This window comes from Ranitomeya imitator, chromosome 2 (genome assembly GCF_032444005.1).
Source record: "Ranitomeya imitator isolate aRanImi1 chromosome 2, aRanImi1.pri, whole genome shotgun sequence".
NCBI classification, from domain to species: Eukaryota; Metazoa; Chordata; class Amphibia; order Anura; family Dendrobatidae; genus Ranitomeya; species Ranitomeya imitator.
Genome location: NC_091283.1, coordinates 835,489,623 through 835,510,615, shown reverse-complemented (window position 1 = coordinate 835,510,615; position 20,993 = coordinate 835,489,623). Strand labels below are relative to the sequence as shown.

Genomic DNA, 20,993 nt, shown 5'->3' with positions numbered 1-20,993 from the left:
AACCCCTTCCTGACGTGGCGATTTTCAATTTTTGCTCTTTCTTTTTTTTCCTTCTCTTCTTCCAAGGGCCATAACTTATTTATTTTTCCATCAATATAGCCATATGAAGGCTAGTGAAGGCTAAGTACCTTTCAATGACCTCATCCAAAATATCCATTTTGTAATGTACTTGAAAACGGGAAATACAAGTTCCAAATGTGCAAAAAATGTGAAAAAAAAAGCTCAACTCTGCAATTTTTGGGGTGGAGGTATTTACTAAATTCATTATATGGTAAGAATGACCCGGTGATATGACTCCAGGTCATCAGGATTACGGAGATACCAAACCTGTATGGTTTTCATTCAAATAGTAATGAAAAAAATCAGAAATGAGTAAAAATAAAATTTTTGAGGAATTTGTCACCATTTTCTGAGACCCAGAATATTTTTTTTTTTAATCAGGCTGTATCAGGACTTTTAGTTTGTGCACTAAGCTGACGTTTTTAGTGAGAAAGATAGGATATTTTGATTGCCTCTTACTGCATTTTTTGCGGGGCTACATCGGCTGAAAAATTGAAACTTTGGTGTTTAGATTTTTTCTAATTACAGGGTTTACAGATTGGGTTAATTAATTTTATAATTTGATAAATCTGATCTCTGTGTACATGGTTATATGTCTATTTTTCATTTCTTTATTTTTAGTGGGAGAAAATGGTTTGATTTTAATTTTTATACATTTTTTTTCTCACCTATTTTTTAAAACTTTCATTTTATTTTTACTGCATTTTTTAGTCCTCTTAGGAGATGTAACATCCCTGCCGGCATCACTGTATGGCTTCCCATCCCCCACCATGCAGAGATACCGACTTACTCACCACTCCAGACCCTACAGTGAGCTCCATGTCCTCTGCTTGCTGTGGGCATACTTCTGATTCTTAAAGAGACAGTGCGTTCATTCCTAATGGGTCCCCAGCTTATTACTCTGAGAATCACTGGGTACTTAAGGCACCTCCACCCATTGGAAGGTGCCTGAACAACATTCTTTTTCAGTCTGTGTGCAACTACTGAGTTGCCAGGTCCTGTCCTGTTTCTGATCTTGCCTGTTCCTTTTTCTGCCACCCTGAGGGCTATATACCCAGGCCTGAACCCTGAGTCTGCACCTGTATCTGACCTTTCCTCTTTCTGCCACCTTGGGGCTGAGTACCCAGCCCCGAATTCTGATCCTGTACTTGTGTCTGTCCTTGTCTGAATTAGGACCTCTCCCTGAACCTGTTCATATCCAAATCTGGCTCTTTTCCTAACCTGCTGTGTCTGTCCCAGGTTCCTATTCCTTAAACCTGCTGTGTCTGCACCTGTCTCGCTCTCAAAATACCTGCAGTCTCTGTACTGATACTTATCTAAAAAAAAAACTGCAGTATCTGAACAAGTACCTCTCTCTATTCTGTTGTCTCTGTGCAACGTTAGTGATCTTTGTGTACACGCACTGCTTCATTGTGTTAATTTGGTTCTGTCTGTCCTGCTTCTTCCTGTCCTTTTATTGGTCTAGTGTGAACTTGATCCTGTCTGTCCTGTGTGTACGTGTCCTTGTAATTGTCCTATGCTTGACCACATCTGCAGCCTCCTACTTGACCGCATTTGCAGCCTCCTGCTTGACCACATCTGCAGCCTCCTACTTGACCACATCTGTAGCCTCCTACTTGACCACATCTGCAGCCTCCTACTTGACCGCATTTGCAGCCTCCTACTTGACCACATCTGCGGCCTCCTACTTGACCACATCTGCAGCCTCCTACTTGACCACATCTGCAGCCTCCTACTTGACCACATCTGCAGCCTCCTACTTGACCGCATTTGCAGCCTCCTACTTGACCACATCTGCGGCCTCCTACTTGACCACATCTGCAGCCTCCTACTTGACCACATCTGCGGCCTCCTACTTGACCACATCTGCGGCCTCCTACTTGACCACATCTGCGGCCTCCTACTTGACCACATCTGTGGCCTCCTACTTGACCACATCTGCGGCCTCCTACTTGACCACATCTGCAGCCTTCTACTTGACCACATCTGCGGCCTCCTACTTGACCACATATGCGGCCTCCTACTTGACCACATCTGCAGCCTCCTACTTGACCACATCTGCAGCCTCCTGCTTGACCACATCTGCGGCCTCCTACTTGACCACATCTGCAGCCTCCTAGTTGACATCTGCGGCCTCCTACTTGACCACATCTGCAGCCTCCTACTTGACCACATCTGCGGCCTCCTACTTGACCACATCTGCAGCCTCCTAGTTGACATCTGCGGCCTCCTACTTGACCACATCTGCAGCCTCCTACTTGACCACATCTGCAGCCTCCTACTTGACCACATCTGCAGCCTCCTACTTGACCACATCTGCAGCCTCCTACTTGACCACATCTGCAGCCTCCTACTTGACCACATCTGCAGCCTCCTACTTGACCACATCTGCAGCCTCCTACTTGACCACATCTGCAGCCTCCTACTTGACCACACCTGCGGCTTCCCGCTTGACCACATCTGCTGCTTCTCGTTTGACGGCGTCTGCAGCTCTGCACCTGTCCGTGTCTAAGGCTCTGCACCTGTCCGCATCTGCGGCTCTGCACTTGCGGCTCTGCACATGTCCGCACCTGCAGCTCTCCACCGGTCCACACCTGCGACTCTAGACATGTCCAGTCTGAACTGGGTCCTGTCTGTTCCTGTTCATGTTCGAGTGGTATCTGCCTGTGTCCCAGTCCTTCCTGACACTGTTATGTCTGTCCAGTCTGAACTGGATCCTACCAGTCCCTGTATTAGGCCACGTTTCTACCTGCGGTATTTGGTCAGTATTTTACCTCAGTATTTGTAAGTCAAAACCAGTAGTAGAACAATCAGAGGAAAAGTATAATAGAAACACATCACCAATTCTGTATTTATCACCCACTCCTGGTTTTAGCTTATAAATACTGAGGTAAAATACTGACCAAATACTGAAGGTGGGGACGTGGCCTTACAGTCGTACCCGTCTGTGTCCCAGTTCTTCCTGAAACTGTTCCTGTCCCTCCAGTCTGAAGTGGCTCCTACCTCCGCTAGTGTGTCAGCGCGTACCCGCCTGCCAGAGACTCAGCCGCGCGCGCCTGCGCTGACCTGCCTGTATGCCAGATGTGTCTGCCTGTACATCACCCGTGTCCGCCAGCGTCTGCCTACATTCCCGCCGTGGCTGCCAGTACCTGCCTGTCAACGTATCACCTGAGCCAGACAGTATGTACAGTACTTACCTGCACCTGTATTTACAGTGTCCTGTCCATTTGAGGGTCAGCTGCTACTGCCAGACACCCTGGAGTGGTACCTGCCAGCTACCTGCCGCACAAGCCTGACCTCACCACTAGAGGCTCCAGCGAACACCAAGGCAGCTGCTCAGTCCTACCCCTCCGGGGGGTAAGTCTGGTTTGTGGCACAGTGGGGCCCAATCCACGCTCGAGCTAACCAGTCTGGGCGCAAGCATGACAGGAGACATGAACCTGAAAATGTGTAGCGGGGGAGACTTTAGGCAGTTGCAGCAGTGCGGTTCCCAAGATGGTTTAACAGATTAAAATCCATGAGAAGCGCTCCATCCACGGCTGTTAGAGGCAGATGATGGCTAAATTACACAGCCATCATCTGCCGAGAAATATGCAGGCCCCAGCTCCTGAGCAAACATCAAAGAAGTGGACATGACATATCGTATATGTCATATGTTGGGAAGAAGGTAAACTAAAAACTATTATTGGTTAACATTAATTACTTAAACGACATCCTCCCCATAAGTAAAGAGGAATCTCATGGTACAGATTTATTTATTTAGCTAATTTCCATTGCACTCAATGTTTAGCAAATTTAACAAAAAAGTCTTTTTTCTACTGAGACATAATCGCCGGAGATTACAGGTCAAAAGCCAAAGGCTGCGTTACCGAGAAATTCGGATAACAACTTATTTCCCTGTACTTTCTTTCAGATAATTTTTTGTCATGAAGATTATGAATAATATTAATTACATTCCCACATCAATGTTGAGTTACATACAAATATTATGTTAAATAAGAGTAGATGATAAATTTGATGACTGCAATGCATAGAACATTCTCCATTACAACATGAAATCTGGACTTATAATTACTGTAACACTGCCCCTATGTACAAGAATATAACTACTATAATACTGCTCCTATGTACAAGAATATAACTACTATAATACTGCTCCTATGTACAAGAATATAACTACTATGATACTGCCCCTATGTACAAGAATATAACTACTATAATACTGCTCCTATGTACAAGAATATAACTACTATAATACTGCCCCTATGTACAAGAATATAACTACTATAATACTGCTCCTATGTACAAGAATATAACTACTATAATACTGCTCCTATGTACAAGAATATAACTACTATAATACTGCTCCTATGTACAAGAATATAACTGCTATAATACTGCCCCTATGTACAAGAATATAGCTACTATAATACTGCTCCTATGTACAAGAATATAACTACTATAATACTGCCCCTATGTACAAGAATATAACTACTATAATACTGCCCCTATGTACAAGAATATATCTACTATAATACTGCCCCTATGTACAAGAATATAACTACTATAATACTGCTCCTATGTACAAGAATATAACTACTATAATACTGTTTCTATGTACAAGAATATAACTACTATAATACTGCCCCTATGTACCAGAATATATCTACTATAATACTGCCCCATGTACAAGAATATAACTACTATAATACTGCCCCTATGTACAAGAATATATCTACTATAATACTGCCCCTATGTACAAGAATATAACTACTATAATACTGCTCCTATGTACAAGAATATAACTATTATAATACTGCCCCCTATGTATAAGAATATGACTGCTATAATACTGCCCCTATATACAAGAATATAACTACTATAATACTGCCCATATGTACAAGAATATAACTACTATAATACTGTCCGCTATGTACAAGAATATAACTACTATAACACTGCCCCATGTACAAGAATATAACTACTATAATACTGCCCCTGTGTGCAAGAATATAACTACTATAATACTGCTCCTATGTACAAGAATAGAACTACTATAATACTGCCCCTATGTACAAGAATAGAACTACTATAATACTGCTCCTACATACAAGAATATAACTACTATAATACTGCTCCTATGTGCAAGAATATAACTACTATAATACTGTTTCTATGTACAAGAATATAACTGCTATAATACTGCTCCTATATACAAGAATATAACTAGTATAATACTGCCTCTATGTACAAGAATATAACTACTATAATACTGCCCCTATGTACAAGAATATAACCACTATAATACTGCCCCTATGTAAAGGAATATAACTGCTATAATACTGCCGCTATGTACAAGAATATAACCACTATAATACTGCCCCTATGTACAGGAATATAACCACTATAATACTGCCCCTATGTAAAGGAATATAACTACTATAATACTGCCCCTATGTACAAGAATATATCTACTATAATACTGCCCCTATGTACAAGAATATAACTACTATAATACTGCTCCTATGTACAAGAATATATCTACTATAATACTGCTCCTATGTACAAGAATATAACTACTATAATACTGCTCCTATGTACAAGAATATAACTACTATAATACTGTTTCTATGTACAAGAATATAACTACTATAATACTGCCCCTATGTACCAGAATATATCTACTATAATACTGCCCCATGTACAAGAATATAACTACTATAATACTGCCCCTATGTACAAGAATATATCTACTATAATACTGCCCCTATGTACAAGAATATAACTACTATAATACTGCTCCTATGTACAAGAATATAACTATTATAATACTGCCCCCTATGTACAAGAATATGACTGCTATAATACTGCCCCTATATACAAGAATATAACTACTATAATACTGCCCCTATGTACAAGAATATAACTACTATAATACTGTCCGCTATGTACAAGAATACAACTACTATAACACTGCCCCATGTACAAGAATATAACTACTATAATACTGCCCCTGTGTGCAAGAATATAACTACTATAATACTGCCCCTATGTAAAGGAATATAACTACTATAATACTGCCCCTATGTACAAGAATATAACCACTATAATACTGCCCCTGTGTACAGGAATATAACCACTATAATACTGCCCCTATGTAAAGGAATATAACTACTATAATACTGCCCCTATGTACAAGAATATAACTTCTATAATACTGCCCCCTATGTACAAGAATATAACTACTGTAATACTGCTCCTATGTACAAGAATATAACTACTATAATACTGCCCCCTATGTACAAGAATATAACTATTATAATACTGCCCCTATGTACAAGAGTATAGCTATATGGCAGCACAGGATGTTTACTGTTTTTATCCATCTACTTTTTACAAAACTATCCTGTGTAGCTTGAGATAAAACTATCCTATCGTAAAACGTTGTCTTCAATCTCTATTACTAATATATTATCTTGAAGTTTTAACTTACATAAAAATATGTTTCATTGTGTTCGTTCCATCCTGCCACCACAAAGTCGGTCTTATTGATGGATTTGCTATGGCCAAAACCCAGAGCTAAGGAGGAGGCCAGCGGTGTCTGTATCTCTATAGCAATCTCTTGGACTTCTCTGTCGTATCCCCATTCCATAAGCACAATGTCTTCCCGGTCTGGATGTGTTAACTTTCTTGCAATTTCCAAATCAAGAGGTCCTCGCGAGCCTAGGACATGAAGAACCCCGGCCAGGAGCAGACAAGCGTTCCTCCATATATAACCTTTCCTACTCTCCATGGTGAGAAGATCTGGTTGAGTTGACGCAGGGCATCGTGACGAGACCTCCAGGGGTCAATTCTTTAATAAAGGTCAGTGACGTTTTATAGGATTCATCCAGAGATATATGTTTCATTCCTCTTTCCTGTGTTTGTTATTGAATCTCACTGTTATCTTATCAAGACTTAAGGTGTCGGAATATTGTATTACCAAGAATTGCCAAGAATTACATAAGAATCACATTGTCTTCTCAGATGACTAAGACATGTTTCACCAAGTAAGGAGGTCGTAACAAGGACTATGACGCCATTAATATTTGGTCGTGGTTCTATTGCTTTGTTCTTTAACTTTTTGCAACTTTGTGACTTTATAGTAAAGTTTGGAAACTAGAACCTGGAATATCGGAAGTTAAATTTTACCTGTCCGTGTTCCTCATTACACGGCGCAATGTTTTTGCTCATACAAACTTTTGACCTCTAAAAAATTTTTTTTCTTTTATCTCAAAATAGTCAAAAATTAATTGTTCGTCCTTCCAACTACTTTTCCAAGGAAGAAACTATCTAGGAATACTGAAATAGCAAAAAAGTTGTGGGAAGCTTAAAGGGATTTTCGGCTTCCAAAAAACCCCCTAAAAACTGTTAACAAAATGATTGCATAATTGTAAAACAACAAAACAGAGGTAGCACTCACCCTCCCCAAGTCCAAAACCTGTACTTCACGATCACTGTTGCAGTCAATCACTGAGCTCTGCACCTCTGTGGATGTAAATGGCACGAGCCGTTGAGCCCTGTGGTTGGATGTGCACTGTAGTCGTGGTGTTACAGCCAGCACCAATAGACAGAGACCGGAACAGAGGAAGAAAACCAGCCCTGGACCCAGGAAGAGTAAGTATTCTCTGGGTTTATTGCTTTACAACTATGCAATTGTTTCAGCACCAGTTATTTTAAAGCGAAAAATCCCTTTAAAGTCATAGTTCCTAAGAAAATATGAAAGGGAAATTCATCCAAAAAGAAAAAAAAATCTGCTAATATATCATTTCAGTAAGATAAAAAAAAAAAACATGGAGGGAATTCTTATGTTGGGGAAGAAGGTCATATGGAATTCTAGACATACCCCTTAAAGGGCAATAGTTTTATTAGCAGAACTGCAACATTGTAGGAGACACAGCTCTTTGTTATCTTATCTAATACAGAAGACATCTTTATATAATAAGTGATCGAATTTTCTTTAGAAAAATATTTAGAATTGAGAGTCCTCAGTGGTTGATACCTTTTAATTGCTAACTGAAAAGATGGTAACAAATTGCAAGCTTTCGAGACTACTCAGGTCTCTTCATCAGGCAAAGCTTTCGTGACTACTCAGGTCTCTTCATCAGGCAAAGCTTTTGAGACTACTCAGGTCTCTTCATCAGGCAAAGTATTCGAAACTACTCAAGTATCTTCATCAGGCAAAGCTTTCGAGACTACTCAGGTCTCTTCATCAGGCAAAGCTTTCGAGACTACTCAGGTCTCTTCATCAGGCAAAGCTTTCGAGACTACTCAGGTCTCTTCATCAGGGAAAGCTTTCGAGACTACACAAGTCTCTTCATCAGGCAAAGACTAAAAGAAATGAAATTCTTTAGAATCACATATTTATGGACAACATAGCACAGAAAAAAAAGTAAAAAACAAAAACAAACCATGGATAAGACAGGTGACATGAATCAGAATTACCATTTAGTCTTTGCCTGATGAAGAGACCTGAGTAGTCTCGAAAGCTTGCAATTTGTTACCATCTTTTCAGTTAGCCATTAAAAGGTATCAACCACTGAGGACTCTCAAATCTAAATATTTTTCTATCTACTGGCTAACACGGTACCAAGATATATTTCTTTCCTGAATTTTCTTTAGTAAAGATGTTCAGATTACACAAACGAATCCTTATTTATGAAGTTCACATTTCCATAGAAGGGGAAATCGGTTTACTGCTTACAATAAGAATATAATCTTCTTGAGAACAAAAAAATCCACAAAAGTAAGAAATATATATTTACAAAAAGCTAAGAAATAAAGGTGAGTTTCAAGATTCATAGAAATGTCTTGAAAAATATTGAACACCAGACAGGCTCATTTCTCAATGTCTGGGTTCTTCTTGAGACTTTTTGTGAACCACGTAAGATGTCCACGCTGACCGGTTGCCTGATTCCCCGTACCGCCTCTTGTGCGCAATGGTTTAGTTTCTTAAAAAGTCCCATACTCTGATACATTGTTCAGCCAGTCTCGCTCAGTATTTTGGACTCCTTCCGTTCCTAATGGGTCCAGTTTATGGATTTTAACGGTTTAAGGCCTGAGACGGTTTAAGTCCAGTAGGTTTATTGTCCCAGTCTCTAATGTGACCAGGTTGATGATCTATAACTGGTCAATGTCAATGTTTTAGAACACTAGTCCTTGGCAAGTGATTCAGTATTCAGTCTGTAGTGTTTAATCGTTAAGAGTCCTCAGCTCTCCTGGGGTAAAGAATGAGCAGTGATATAGTGCCAGCGACTATTGGTTCCTAGAGTCTTAATAACCAAGATATTTTTTGGTGTTCAGTGGTTTTCGGTTCCAATCATTACCCGTAGTTGAGGGACCCAGATTTCCTTCCATGTGTAGTGGTTTAGTATCTTGAATGCCTTGAGGTGTAGTATTTCTAGTATCTAGTGGTGTTGTATGTCTAGTGCCTAATGGTGTAGTATCTCTATTGTCTGATGTAGTATCACTAGTGCCTAATGGTGTAGTATCTCTATTGTCTGATGTAGTATCACTAGTGCCTAATGGTGTAGTATCTCTATTGTCTGAGGTTGTATCACTAGTGCCTAATGGTGTAGTATCTCTAGTGTTTATTGGTATAGTATTCATAGTGCCAAGTAGTGTAGTATCTGTAGTGCCTTGTGGTGCAGTATCTCTAGAGCCTATTTGTGTAGTATCTTTAGTATGAAGTAGTGTCTCTAGTGCCTAGTGGTGAAGTATGTGTAATGCTTAGAGGTGTAGTATCTCTAGTGCCTAGCGGTGAAGTATGTGTAATGCTTAGAGGTGTAGTATCTCTAGTGCCTAGCGGTGAAGTATGTGTAATGCTTAGAGGTGTAGTATCTCTAGTGCCTAGCGGTGAAGTATGTGTAATGCTTAGAGGTGTAGTATCTCTAGTGCCTAGCGGTGAAGTATGTGTGATGCTTAGAGGTGTAGTATCTCTAGTGCCTATCGGTGAAGTATGTGTAATGCTTAGAGGTGTAGTATCTCTAGTGCCTAGCGGTGAACTATCTTTAGTGCCAAGTGGTAAACTATCTCTGTTATCTTATAGTATTGCATCTTTAGTTCCTAGTGGTGTAGTATTTCTACTGCTTAGTAGTAAATAGGGGTGCAGCCATCGCGGTTGTACCCATTCTAAGAGGGAGGCAAGCCAACGCCAGACAATACTTCTGCTGGTTGTGCGTCCGAGGTTGTAGATTCAGCAGAAGTGTATCGCTGCGCAGAGACCCACCAGGTCCCTTCACTGCAATACAGGCTGCCAGTCAATAAGAGGCTGACAGCTGACATTGGCATGTTCGTGACAAAAGGTGCATGGCAACGACATCATGCGCTGCCTGTCGCTTGCATGCTGAAGTCAGCTACTGGCTACAGAAGAGAATGCCAAGCCACGGGGGAGTGGAGGGACGATAAGAATCATTTAATTTTTTTAGGCATTAAAGAAGTGTGGCAGAACGGGGACATATATGCCACGATAGGGAACATACTGTATATACCGGGATGGGCCTTGGATGGGGAAAATATATACCACGATGGGGGACCTACATACCAGGATGGGTCCACGATGGGGAACATATATACCAGGATGGGACATATATACCAAGATGGGGGTCATATATACCAGGATGGTGGACATACAGTATATGCCAGGAAGAGGGACATATAAACTAGGATGAGACCAGGATAGTAGACAAATAGTATATACCAGAATTGGTGACATATATACTGGGATGAGGCCAGGATGGAGGGCATATATACCAGGATGCTGGACATATTGTATGTACCAGGATGGGGGACATAAACATATATACTAGAATGAAGCCAGGATGGGGGACATACATATCAGAATGCGGCCAGGAGGGAGGGCTTATACACCAGGATGGTTCCAAGATGGGGAATGCATATACCAGGTAGGGGCCCTGGATGGGGGCATTACTACATAATCGTGGAGGTTGGGGGCAACTCAGATGTCATTAAAGGATTTAGGACACTACAAGGGCCCATAACCTGACCAATATGCAGGTGTGAGGGGCAGGCCCAGATGTTACACCATGGTCCATCGGACTCTAGTTACGCCACTGGTGGTAAAGTATTGAAGAGTCTCTAATGTCTACTGGTGAACTATCTCTCATGCCTAGTAGTGTAGTATCTTTACTGCATAGTGGTTAAGTATCTATAGTGTCTAGTTGTGTAGTATCCCTATTGACTAGTTGAGTATATCTATAGTGCCTAAAGGTGACGTATCTCTAGTGCCAAATGGTCTAGTAACTACTATCTCTATTTTCTACTTGTATAGTAGCTCTAATCATTCAGTGTCTCTATTGCCTGGAGGTGTATTATCTCTTGTGCCTAGTGGTGTATTATCTCTGGGGCCTAGTGGTGTATTATCTCTAGTTCCTAGTAATCTATTATCTCTGGTGTCTAGTGGTGTATTATCTCTGGGGCCTAGTGGTGTATTATCTCTGGGGCCTAGTGGTGTATTATCTCTGGGGCCTAGTGGTGTAATATCTCTGGTGCCTAGTGGTGTATTATCTCTAGTTCCTAGTAATCTATTATCTCTGGTGTCTAGTGGTGTATTATCTCTGGTGCCTAGTGGTGTATTATCTCTGCTTCCAAGTGATGTACTATCTTTGGTTCCAAGTGGTGTATTATCTCTGGGTCCTAGTGGTGTATTATCTCTGGGGCCTAGTGGTGTATTATATCTGGTGCCTAGTGGTGTATTATCTCTAGTTCCTAGTAATCTATTATCTCTGGTGTCTAGTGGTGTATTATCTCTGGGGCCTATTGGTGTATTATCTCTGGTGTCTAGTGGTGTATTATCTCTGGTGTCTAGTGGTGTGTTATTTCTGGTGCCTAGTGGTGTATTATCTCTGCTTCCAAGTGATGTACTATCTTTGGTTCCAAGTGGTGTATTATCTCTGGGGCCTAGTGGTGTATTATCTCTGGGGCCTAGTGGTGTATTATCTCTGGTGTCTAGTGGTGTATTATCTCTGGTGCCTAGTGGTGTGTTATTTCTGGTGCCTAGTGGTGTATTATCTCTGCTTCCAAGTGATGTACTATCTTTGGTTCCAAGTGGTGTATTATCTCTGGTGTCTAGTGGTGTATTATCTCTGGGGCCTAGTGGTGTATTATCTCTAGTGCCCAGTGGTGTATTATCTTTTGTGACTAATGGTGTATTATCTCTAGGTCCTAGTGGTGTATTATCTCTGGTGTCTAGTGGTGTATTATCTCTGGTGCCTAGTGGTGTATTATCTCTGGTGCCTAGTGGTGTATTATCTCTGGTGTCTAGTGGTGTATTATCTCTGGGGCCTAGTGGTGTATTATCTCTGGTGTCTAGTGGTGTATTATCTCTGGGGCCTAGTGGTATATTATTTCTGGTGGCTAGTGGTGTATTGTCTCTGGTGCCTAGTGGTATATTATCTTTGGTGCTTAGTGCTATATTATCTCTGGTGTCTAGTGCTATATTATCTCAGGTGCCTAGTGGTGTATTATTTAAGGTGCCTAGTTGTGTACTATTTCTGGTGTCTAGTTTTGTATTATCTCTGGTACCTAGTGGTATATTATCTCTGGTACCTAGTGGTGTATTATCTCTTGGGCCTAGTGGTGTATTATCTCTGGTGCCTATTTGTGTACTATCTCTAGTGCCTAGTAGTCTATTATCTCTGGTGCCTATTGATGTATTATCTCTGAAGTCTAATGGTGTATTATCTCTGGTGTGCAGTTGTGTATTATCTCTGCTTCCAAGTGGTGTACTATCTTTGTTTCCAAGTGGTGTATTTTCCCTGGTGCCTAGTGGTGTATTATCTCTGGTGCCAAGTTTTGTATTATAATAATAATAACAATAGTAATCTTTATTTTTATATAGCGCTAACATATTCCGCAGCGCTTTACAGACATTATCATCGCTGTCACCAATGGGGCTCACAGTCTAAATTCCCTATCAGTATGTCTTTGGAATTTCTGGTGCCTAGTGATGTATTATCTCTGGTGTCTAGTGGTGTATTATCTCTGGTGTCTAGTGGTGTATTATCTCTAGTGCCTGGTGGTGTATTATCTCTAGTGCCTAGTGGTGTATTATTTAAGGTGCCTAGTTGTGTACTATTTCTGGTGTCTAGTTTTGTATTATCTCTGGTGCCTAGTGGTGTATTATCTCTGCTTCCTAATGGTGTACTATCTTTGGTTCCAAGTGGTGTATTATCTCTGGTTCCTAGTGGTATATTATCTCTGGAACCTAGTGGTGTATTATCTCTTGGGCCTAGTGGTGTATTATCTCTGGTGCCTATTTGTGTACTATCTCTAGTGCCTAGTAGTCTATTATCTCTGGTGCCTATTGATGTATTATCTCTGAAGTCTAATGGTGTGTTATCTCTGGTGTGCAGTTGTGTATTATCTCTGCTTCCAAGTGGTGTACTATCTTTGTTTCCAAGTGGTGTATTTTCCCTGGTGCCTAGTGGTGTATTATATCTGGTGCCAAGTTTTGTATTATTATAATAATAATAACAATAGTAATCTTTATTTTTATATAGCGCTAACATATTCCGCAGCACTTTACAGACATTATCATCGCTGTCACCAATGGGGCTCACAGTCTAAATTCCCTATTAGTATGTCTTTGGAATTTCTGGTGCCTAGTGATGTATTATCTCTGGTGTCTAGTGGTGTATTATCTCTGGTGCCTAGTGGTGTATTATCTCTGGTGCCTATTTGTGTATTATCTCTGGTGCCTACTGGTGTATTATCTCTGGTGCCTAGTGATGTATTATCTTTTGTGACTAGTGGTGTATTATCTCTGGTGCCTAGTGGTTTATTATCTCTGCTTCCAAGTGGTGTACTATCTTTGGTTCCAAGTGGTGTATTATCTCTGGTGCCTAGTGGTGTATTATCTCTGGTGCCTAGTGGTGTATTATCTCTGGGGCCTAGTGGTGTATTATCTCTAGTGCCCAGTGGTGTATTATCTTTTGTGACTAATGGTGTATTATCTCTAGGTCCTAGTGGTGTATTATCTCTGGTGCCTGGTGGTGTATTATCTCTGGTGCCTAGTGGTTTACTATCTCTGTTTCCAAGTGGTGTACTATCTTTGGTTCCAAGTGGTGTATTATCTCTGGTGCCTAGTGGTGAATCATCTCTAGTGCCTAGTAATGTATTATCTTTGGTGCCTAGTGGTGTATTATCTCTGATGACTAGTGGTGTATTATCTCTGGGGCCCAGTGGTGTATTATCTTTTGTGCCTAGTGGTGTATTATCTCTGGTGCCTAGTGGTGTATTATCTCTGGGGCCTAGTGGTGTAATATCTCTGGTGCCTAGTGGTGTATAATCTTTTGTGCCTAGTGGTGTATTATCTCTGATGACTAGTGGTGTATTATCTCTGGGGCCCAGTGGTGTATTATCTTTTGTGCCTAGTGGTGTATTATCTCTGGTGTCTAGTGGTGTACTATCTTTGGTGCCTAGTGGTGTATTTTCTCTGGTGCCTAGTGGTGTATTATCTCTGGGGCCTAGTGGTGTAATATCTCTGGTGCCTAGTGGTGTATTATCTCTGGTGCCTAGTGGTGTACTATCTTTGGTGCCTAGTGGTGTGTTATCTCTGGTGCCTAGTGGTGTATAATCTCTGGGGCCTAGTGGTGTAATATCTCTGGTGCCTAGTGGTGTATTATCTCTGGTGTCTAGTGGTGTACTCTCTTTGGTGCCTAGTGGTGTGTTATCTCTGGTGCCTAGTGGTGTATTATCTCTGGGGCCTAGTGGTGTAATATCTCTGGTGCCTAGTGGTGTATTATCTCTGGTGTCTAGTGGTGTATTATCTCTGGTGTCCAGTGGTGTATAGATGTTATGGCTCTCTGTCCCCCAGATGGATAGGACAAACCCGTATGACCGGTGGTTTGAAGCATTTTACAGGGACTCTATCATGCCCCAGCCAGCCTCTAAGCGGTGCCACCTTGCCTCCTGGGTGTAGGTGCGGACAGGTAACTTGCAATTAGCTGTCCTGCCAGTCTCTGAAGTAAAGCGTAGAGATCCTTACTCCCTCGGTATACTGGCTACCGGATTTCTGCGCCTCAAAAGGAGGCAGCCTGCTCCTGGCTGATCTCCCTCTGATATCCTCTCCTTTGCTTTGCTTTCCTTCACGCTTGTTGCAATATGTTCTGCTTCCTATCCGTCTGTTTCCTAGGAGCTGCAGCACTTCAGGCCACAGGGCTCCTCTGTTTCCTTTCCCTCTGTCTCCCTGACAGGAAAAGAACCTTTTCCCTCCAGATCAGGATGTTCTTATAGGGGAGTTCACCTTAAAAAGGTTTAGAGCTCCCCCTTCTGGTCTGGAGTGTGAACATGTTGCATGTATTGTGTTACCTGACAAAGAGTTCTCCTTCATTGCCTCCAATCATAGTATCACTCTCCCGGAGAGGAAAGCAATACCACTGCGACGACCAGGACCCTGGGGCGCCGCATATTATCTCTGGTGTCTAGTGGTGAATTATCTTTGGTGCCTAGTTGTGTATTATCTCTTGTGTCTAGCAGTGTATTATCTCTGGTGTCTAGTTATGCCTTATCTCTGGTGTCTAGTGGTGTATTATCTCTGTGTCCTAGTGGTATATTATCTCTGGGTCCTAGTGGTGTGTTATCTCTGGTGCCTAGTTGTGTATTATCTCTGGGGCCTAGTTGTGTATTATCTCTGGGGCCTAGTGGTGTATTATCTATGGTGCCTAGTGGTGTAGTATCTCTGGGGCCAATTTGTGTATTATCTCTGGTGCCTACTGGTGTATTATCTCTGGTGCCTACTGGTGTATTATCTCTGGTGCCTAGTGGTGTATTATCTCTGGTGCCTAGTGGTGTATTATCTATGGTGCCTAGTGGTGTATTATCTCTGGTGCCTAGTGGTGTATTATCACTGGGTCCTAGTTGTGTATTATCTCTGGTGCCTACTGGTGTATTATCTCTGGTGCCTAGTGGTGTATTATCTCTGGTGCCTAGTGGTGTATTATCTCTGGTGCCTAGTGGTGTATTATCTATGGTGCCTAGTGGTGTATTATCTCTGGTGCCTAGTGGTGTATTATCTATGGTGCCTAGTGGTGTATTATCTCTGGTGCCTAGTGGTGTATTATCTCTGGTGCCTAGTGGTGTATTATCTCTGGTGCCTAGTGGTGTATTATCTATGGTGCCTACTGGTGTATTATCACTGGGTCCTAGTTGTGTATTATCTCTGGTGCCTACTGGTGTATTATCTCTGGTGCCTACTGGTGTATTATCTCTGGTGCCTAGTGGTGTATTATCTATGGTGCCTAGTGGTGTATTATCTCTGGTGCCTAGTGGTGTATTATCTCTGGTGCCTAGTGGTGTATTATATATGGTGCCTACTGATGTATTATCTCTGGTGCCTACTGGTGTATTATCTCTGGTGCCTAGTGGTGTATTATCTCTGGTGCCTAGTGGTGTATTATCTCTGGTGCCTAGTTGTGTATTATCTCTGGGGCCTAGTGGTGTATTATCTCTGGTGCCTAGTGGTGTATTATCTCTGGTGCCTAGTGGTGTATTATCTATGGTGCCTAGTGGTGTATTATCTCTGGTGCCTACTGATGTATTATCTCTGGTGCCTACTGGTGTATTATCTCTGGTGCCTAGTGGTGTATTATCTCTGGTGCCTAGTGGTGTATTATCTCTGGTACCTAGTGGTGTATTATCTCTGGTGCCTACTGGTGTATTATCTCTGGGGCCTAGTGGTGTATTATCTCTGGTGCCTAGTGGTGTACTATCTCTGTTGTCTACTGGTGTATTATCTCTGGGGCCTAGTGGTGTATTATCTCTGGTGCCTAGTTGTGTATTATCTCTGGGGCCTAGTGGTGTATTATCTCTGGTGCCTAGTGGTGTATTATCTATGGTGCCTACTGGTGTATTATCTCTGGTGCCTAGTGGTGTATTATCTCTGGTGCTTAGTGGTGTATTATCTCTGGGGCCTAGTGGTGTATTATCTCTGGGGCTTGGTGGTGTATTATCACTGGGTCCTAGTTGTGTATTATCTCTGGTGCCTAGTGGTGTATTATCTCTGGTGCCTAGTGGTGTATTATCTCTGGTGCCTAGTTGTGTATTATCTCTGGGGCCTAGTGGTGTATTATCACTGGGTCCTAGTTGTGTATTATCTCTGGTGCCTTGTGGTGTATTATCTCTGGTGCCTAGTGGTGTATTATCTCTGGTGCCTAGTGGTGTATTATCTCTGGGGCCTAGTCGTGTATTATCTCTGGGGCTTGGTGGTGTATTATCACTGGGTCCTAGTTGTGTATTATCTCTGGTGCCTAGTGGTGTATTATCTCTGGTGCCTAGTGGTGTATTATCTCTGGTGCCTAGTTGTGTATTATCTCTGGGGCCTAGTGGTGTATTATCACTGGGTCCTAGTTGTGTATTATCTCTGGTGCCTTGTGGTGTATTATCTATGGTGCCTAGTGGTGTATTATCTCTGGTGCCTAGTGGTGTATTATCACTGGGTCCTAGTTGTGTATTATCTCTGGTGCCTAGTGGTGTATTATCTATGGTGCCTAGTGGTGTATTATCTCTGGTGCCTAGTGGTGTATTATCTCTGGTGCCTGGTGGTGTATTATCTATGGTGCCTAGTGGTGGATTATCTCTGGTGCCTAGTGGTGTATTATCTCTGGTGCCTAGTGGTGTATTATCTATGGTGCCTAGTGGTGTATTATCTCTGGTGCCTAGTGGTGTATTATCTCTGGTGCCTGGTGGTCTATTATCACTGGGTCCTAGTTGTGTATTATCTCTGGTGCCTAGTGGTGTATTATCTATGGTGCCTAGTTGTGTATTATCTCTGGTGCCTAGTGGTGTATTATCTCTGGTGCCTAGTGGTGTATTATCTATGGTGCCTAGTGGTGTATTATCTCTGGTGCCTAGTGGTGTATTATCTATGGTGCCTAGTTGTGTATTATCTCTGGGGCCTAGTGGTGTATTATCTCTGTTGCCTTTTGGTTCAGCTTCCAGTCGCTCTTTATTGTGTTATTGAAACTGAGTAATTATAAGGTTATTTTGCAGGGGTAGATAAAGCAAATAAGTGGCCGACTGATTTGTCTTTCATTGATAATAACCCCCTGGGAAGGTTAAGTTGCTGAAATACACAATATCTCACATCGTCACCCTTGTGTTTTACAGAAATGATGATTGTAATGCAGTCGATCGCTTCAGCGCCCTCTAATCTGTTCTTCTTGAGATGATCAGAATATTACGCAACCATCGCTATTGAACTGATCAGTATTATGCAGTGTTTACAAAGCATAAAAATGATCCAGAAATTAGCTATGAAAAGAGCACACCCGTGACGTGTAAGAACATAGCAGAAGGATCACGCCGCAAAGACAAAGCAAATGTCAACAATGGAACAACTCCGGAGCCAAAAGCTAAATTCTCACATGGACGTCGTGTCTCCATGTGGGCATCTCCAGAGTAGGACAGGGGGATTACTGCACCTTGTGTACCTGCCATGTCATGCAGAACGGGAACAAGGAGTGAAGATGGCTCATAACAAAGACACCGAGCCTCCAAAAAGACAGCACAAGGCAAAAATGTTGGTTCTGGCCACCATGCACATCGATTCCGAGACATAAGGGTGGTTTATCTAGTTTATTCCATTGGAGAAGAAGATCATATGGCCCTTAGGCGAGGGTAGACATATGGGTTCGGAAAAAGTAAATATAGGACCCCTTACCAACTAGTGTATTGTATGTAAAGGACTATATCATAATTCCCTTTACTCACAATAGCGGGTGGATGTCAGGAAAATGAACAAAGTGCCTCAATATTAGCTGGGAGTAAGTGATGTACTTCTGGAGCTTGCCAGAGGAGCAATCACATCCAGGTGCCATAGATGTAGGAACACACCAGCGTTATAAAAAATATATTTAAAAACTGTTTTTTACATAGGACAACATGGACTGAAGAGATAGGGAAAGTTGCATAGATGCATGGCATGGATCTTGTCTTTAGTTGCTGTTTCCCCTTGTAAAAATTAATCTTTTATTTAAAAAGTTAAATGGTGCAACTTATTAAAAATCCTCTCCGGTCTCAAGAATGGTGGTATTATTAATCGCACAGTTTACCACTCATTGTCCATGTTCACTGCAGATTGACAGTCTCCTGGGCAAGGAACATAGCGCTTACAAGTTGTTTGCTATACAGCTGGTAAGTGCTGCTCTGATGCTGGCCGGATTGTTGGATCTGGCCTGAATTGGTGTTCTTGGGCTCCTCTGGTGCCGTGGAAGCAAAGCCACCACTGCTTACAGCATCTCAGAGAGCACAGTTTGACTCATGTACTGTTGTTGCACAGTTGCCACTCCTGTCTGTGTCTGTCACTACCCACCGTGTCCATGTTCTCACTGTCCCTCGAGTTTGCTGCTCCAGGGCCCTGGATCAACATGTCTATCCTGACCTGCAGCATTGGGATTCCACCTCCTCAGGTGATCCTAACATCGACCTTGTTTGTGTGATCTACTTGTTATTGTCCTGGTTTTGAACAGGGTTCATGCCCTGTCCTCTCATGGTTAATTGTTGTGGCCTCCTTTTGGATCTGGGAGGGGTATTTATACGCGTGCTGGACTTGGATTCTCTGTCAGTCATACTTTCATTCTGTGTGTGTCTGACCCCCTGGAGTGCATGTGCATACTGTGTTGCTTGACTGCTTTCTGTGTTCGACTTGGTCTGTTTCTCTTTCGGCTTCTCTGCCTGGCATCCCTAGTTCCTTTGCTCTTCTGGTTCTGACCTTCCTTGCTCGGCTCCGTTTTCTGACCTTTGGCTTCCACCTGACAATTCTTCCATCTCTTCCCCCGGTACCTCTTTTGACGTTTTGGTTTTGACCTTGGAACGTTTGGACTCCCCTTTTGGCACCTCTTGTCTCCTCCATACTCCGATGCCTTATTCAGACCCCGGTCCACCCGGGGTTACGACAGTTATATAATTACAAAAATCTAAAAACAAAAAACTGGGAACGAATGGTGCTGGTGACTTAAAGTGACCGTTCACCTGTTCTGTTTTTGCTCTTATTTTATTCCAGCTTCTCCCCTGATTATTCTGTTTTTTTTTTTTTTTTTAAATCCGCTATACAGTTCCAGAGATAAGAGGTTTATATTAAGAACCTCATGCTGGTGGTATTTATCAAGTGGGCGTGTCTCACATGGTAATTATGCAAAGCAGACTAAAGTCATGCCCCCAGATCATCCTGCTAGCAACGCCCAATTTTAAAACACCATTTAAAAAATAGCGCTAAATAAAAAAAGCCCGCCTCTCTGGAATAGCAGGGCTGATTTAAATTAAACAAAAGCTGGAGGGGCGGGAATAAAATCAAAGCAAAACTGGCCACGTTTGACCTGGTTAAAGGTCCTCTCTAAAAAGACAGGCAGAATAGTAAGGTCAGGTTTATTCAGGCTTCGCATTTCGGCACCAGTGCCTTCTTCAGGCCATATTACCATAACAAACAAAATGGATATACTATATACATGATGAGATAAGAAAACAAAATACATCATGGGGGTTGGGTCAAAGATCATGATGCCACTGAAGAAAAATAAGTAAATTGACCTTCATAAAACACCCTTTATTGGACATGAACTCCGGACAACTTGTTACATAACTTCTTTAATCATTAATTCTAAATGAAGATTTCCTTCTTAGCCATAAACACATGGAAACTTGATATATTTCCAGATCAGTGATATTTACTGAGACTCTAATATTAAGCAGAAGGACTTAGGACTGTTGTAAGAAAGTATAATCATCAGAAAGAATGTTCTGGCAGGAAAAGGCGATGACCTGAACCAATGTCACTGAAAATAGCTGTAGGTGAGACAACAGCAGGGTATTAAAGAACAAAACCAACTTCTAATCAGTCATGGTGGCCCCATGGACATCCCAAGCAACATTTCAAAGGG

At 41.9% G+C, this 20,993-nt stretch overlaps 1 protein-coding gene across 2 annotated transcripts in view; it reads right to left on the bottom strand.

The window, feature by feature from the left end:
- Window positions 1-6,903, bottom strand: part of LOC138666083 (putative DBH-like monooxygenase protein 2) — a 43,011-nt gene extending 36,108 nt beyond the window's left edge. Inside the window, exon 1 of one of the 2 annotated variants that reach the window (XM_069754211.1) lies at window positions 6,554-6,903. In XM_069754211.1, coding sequence (XP_069610312.1) covers window positions 6,554-6,853 — 300 coding nt within the window. In that variant the 5' untranslated portion in view covers window positions 6,854-6,903. The remainder of the gene's footprint in view (window positions 1-6,553) is intronic. The other variant, XM_069754210.1, reaches the window with a different exon arrangement.
- Between the last annotated feature and the right edge of the window lie 14,090 nt (window positions 6,904-20,993).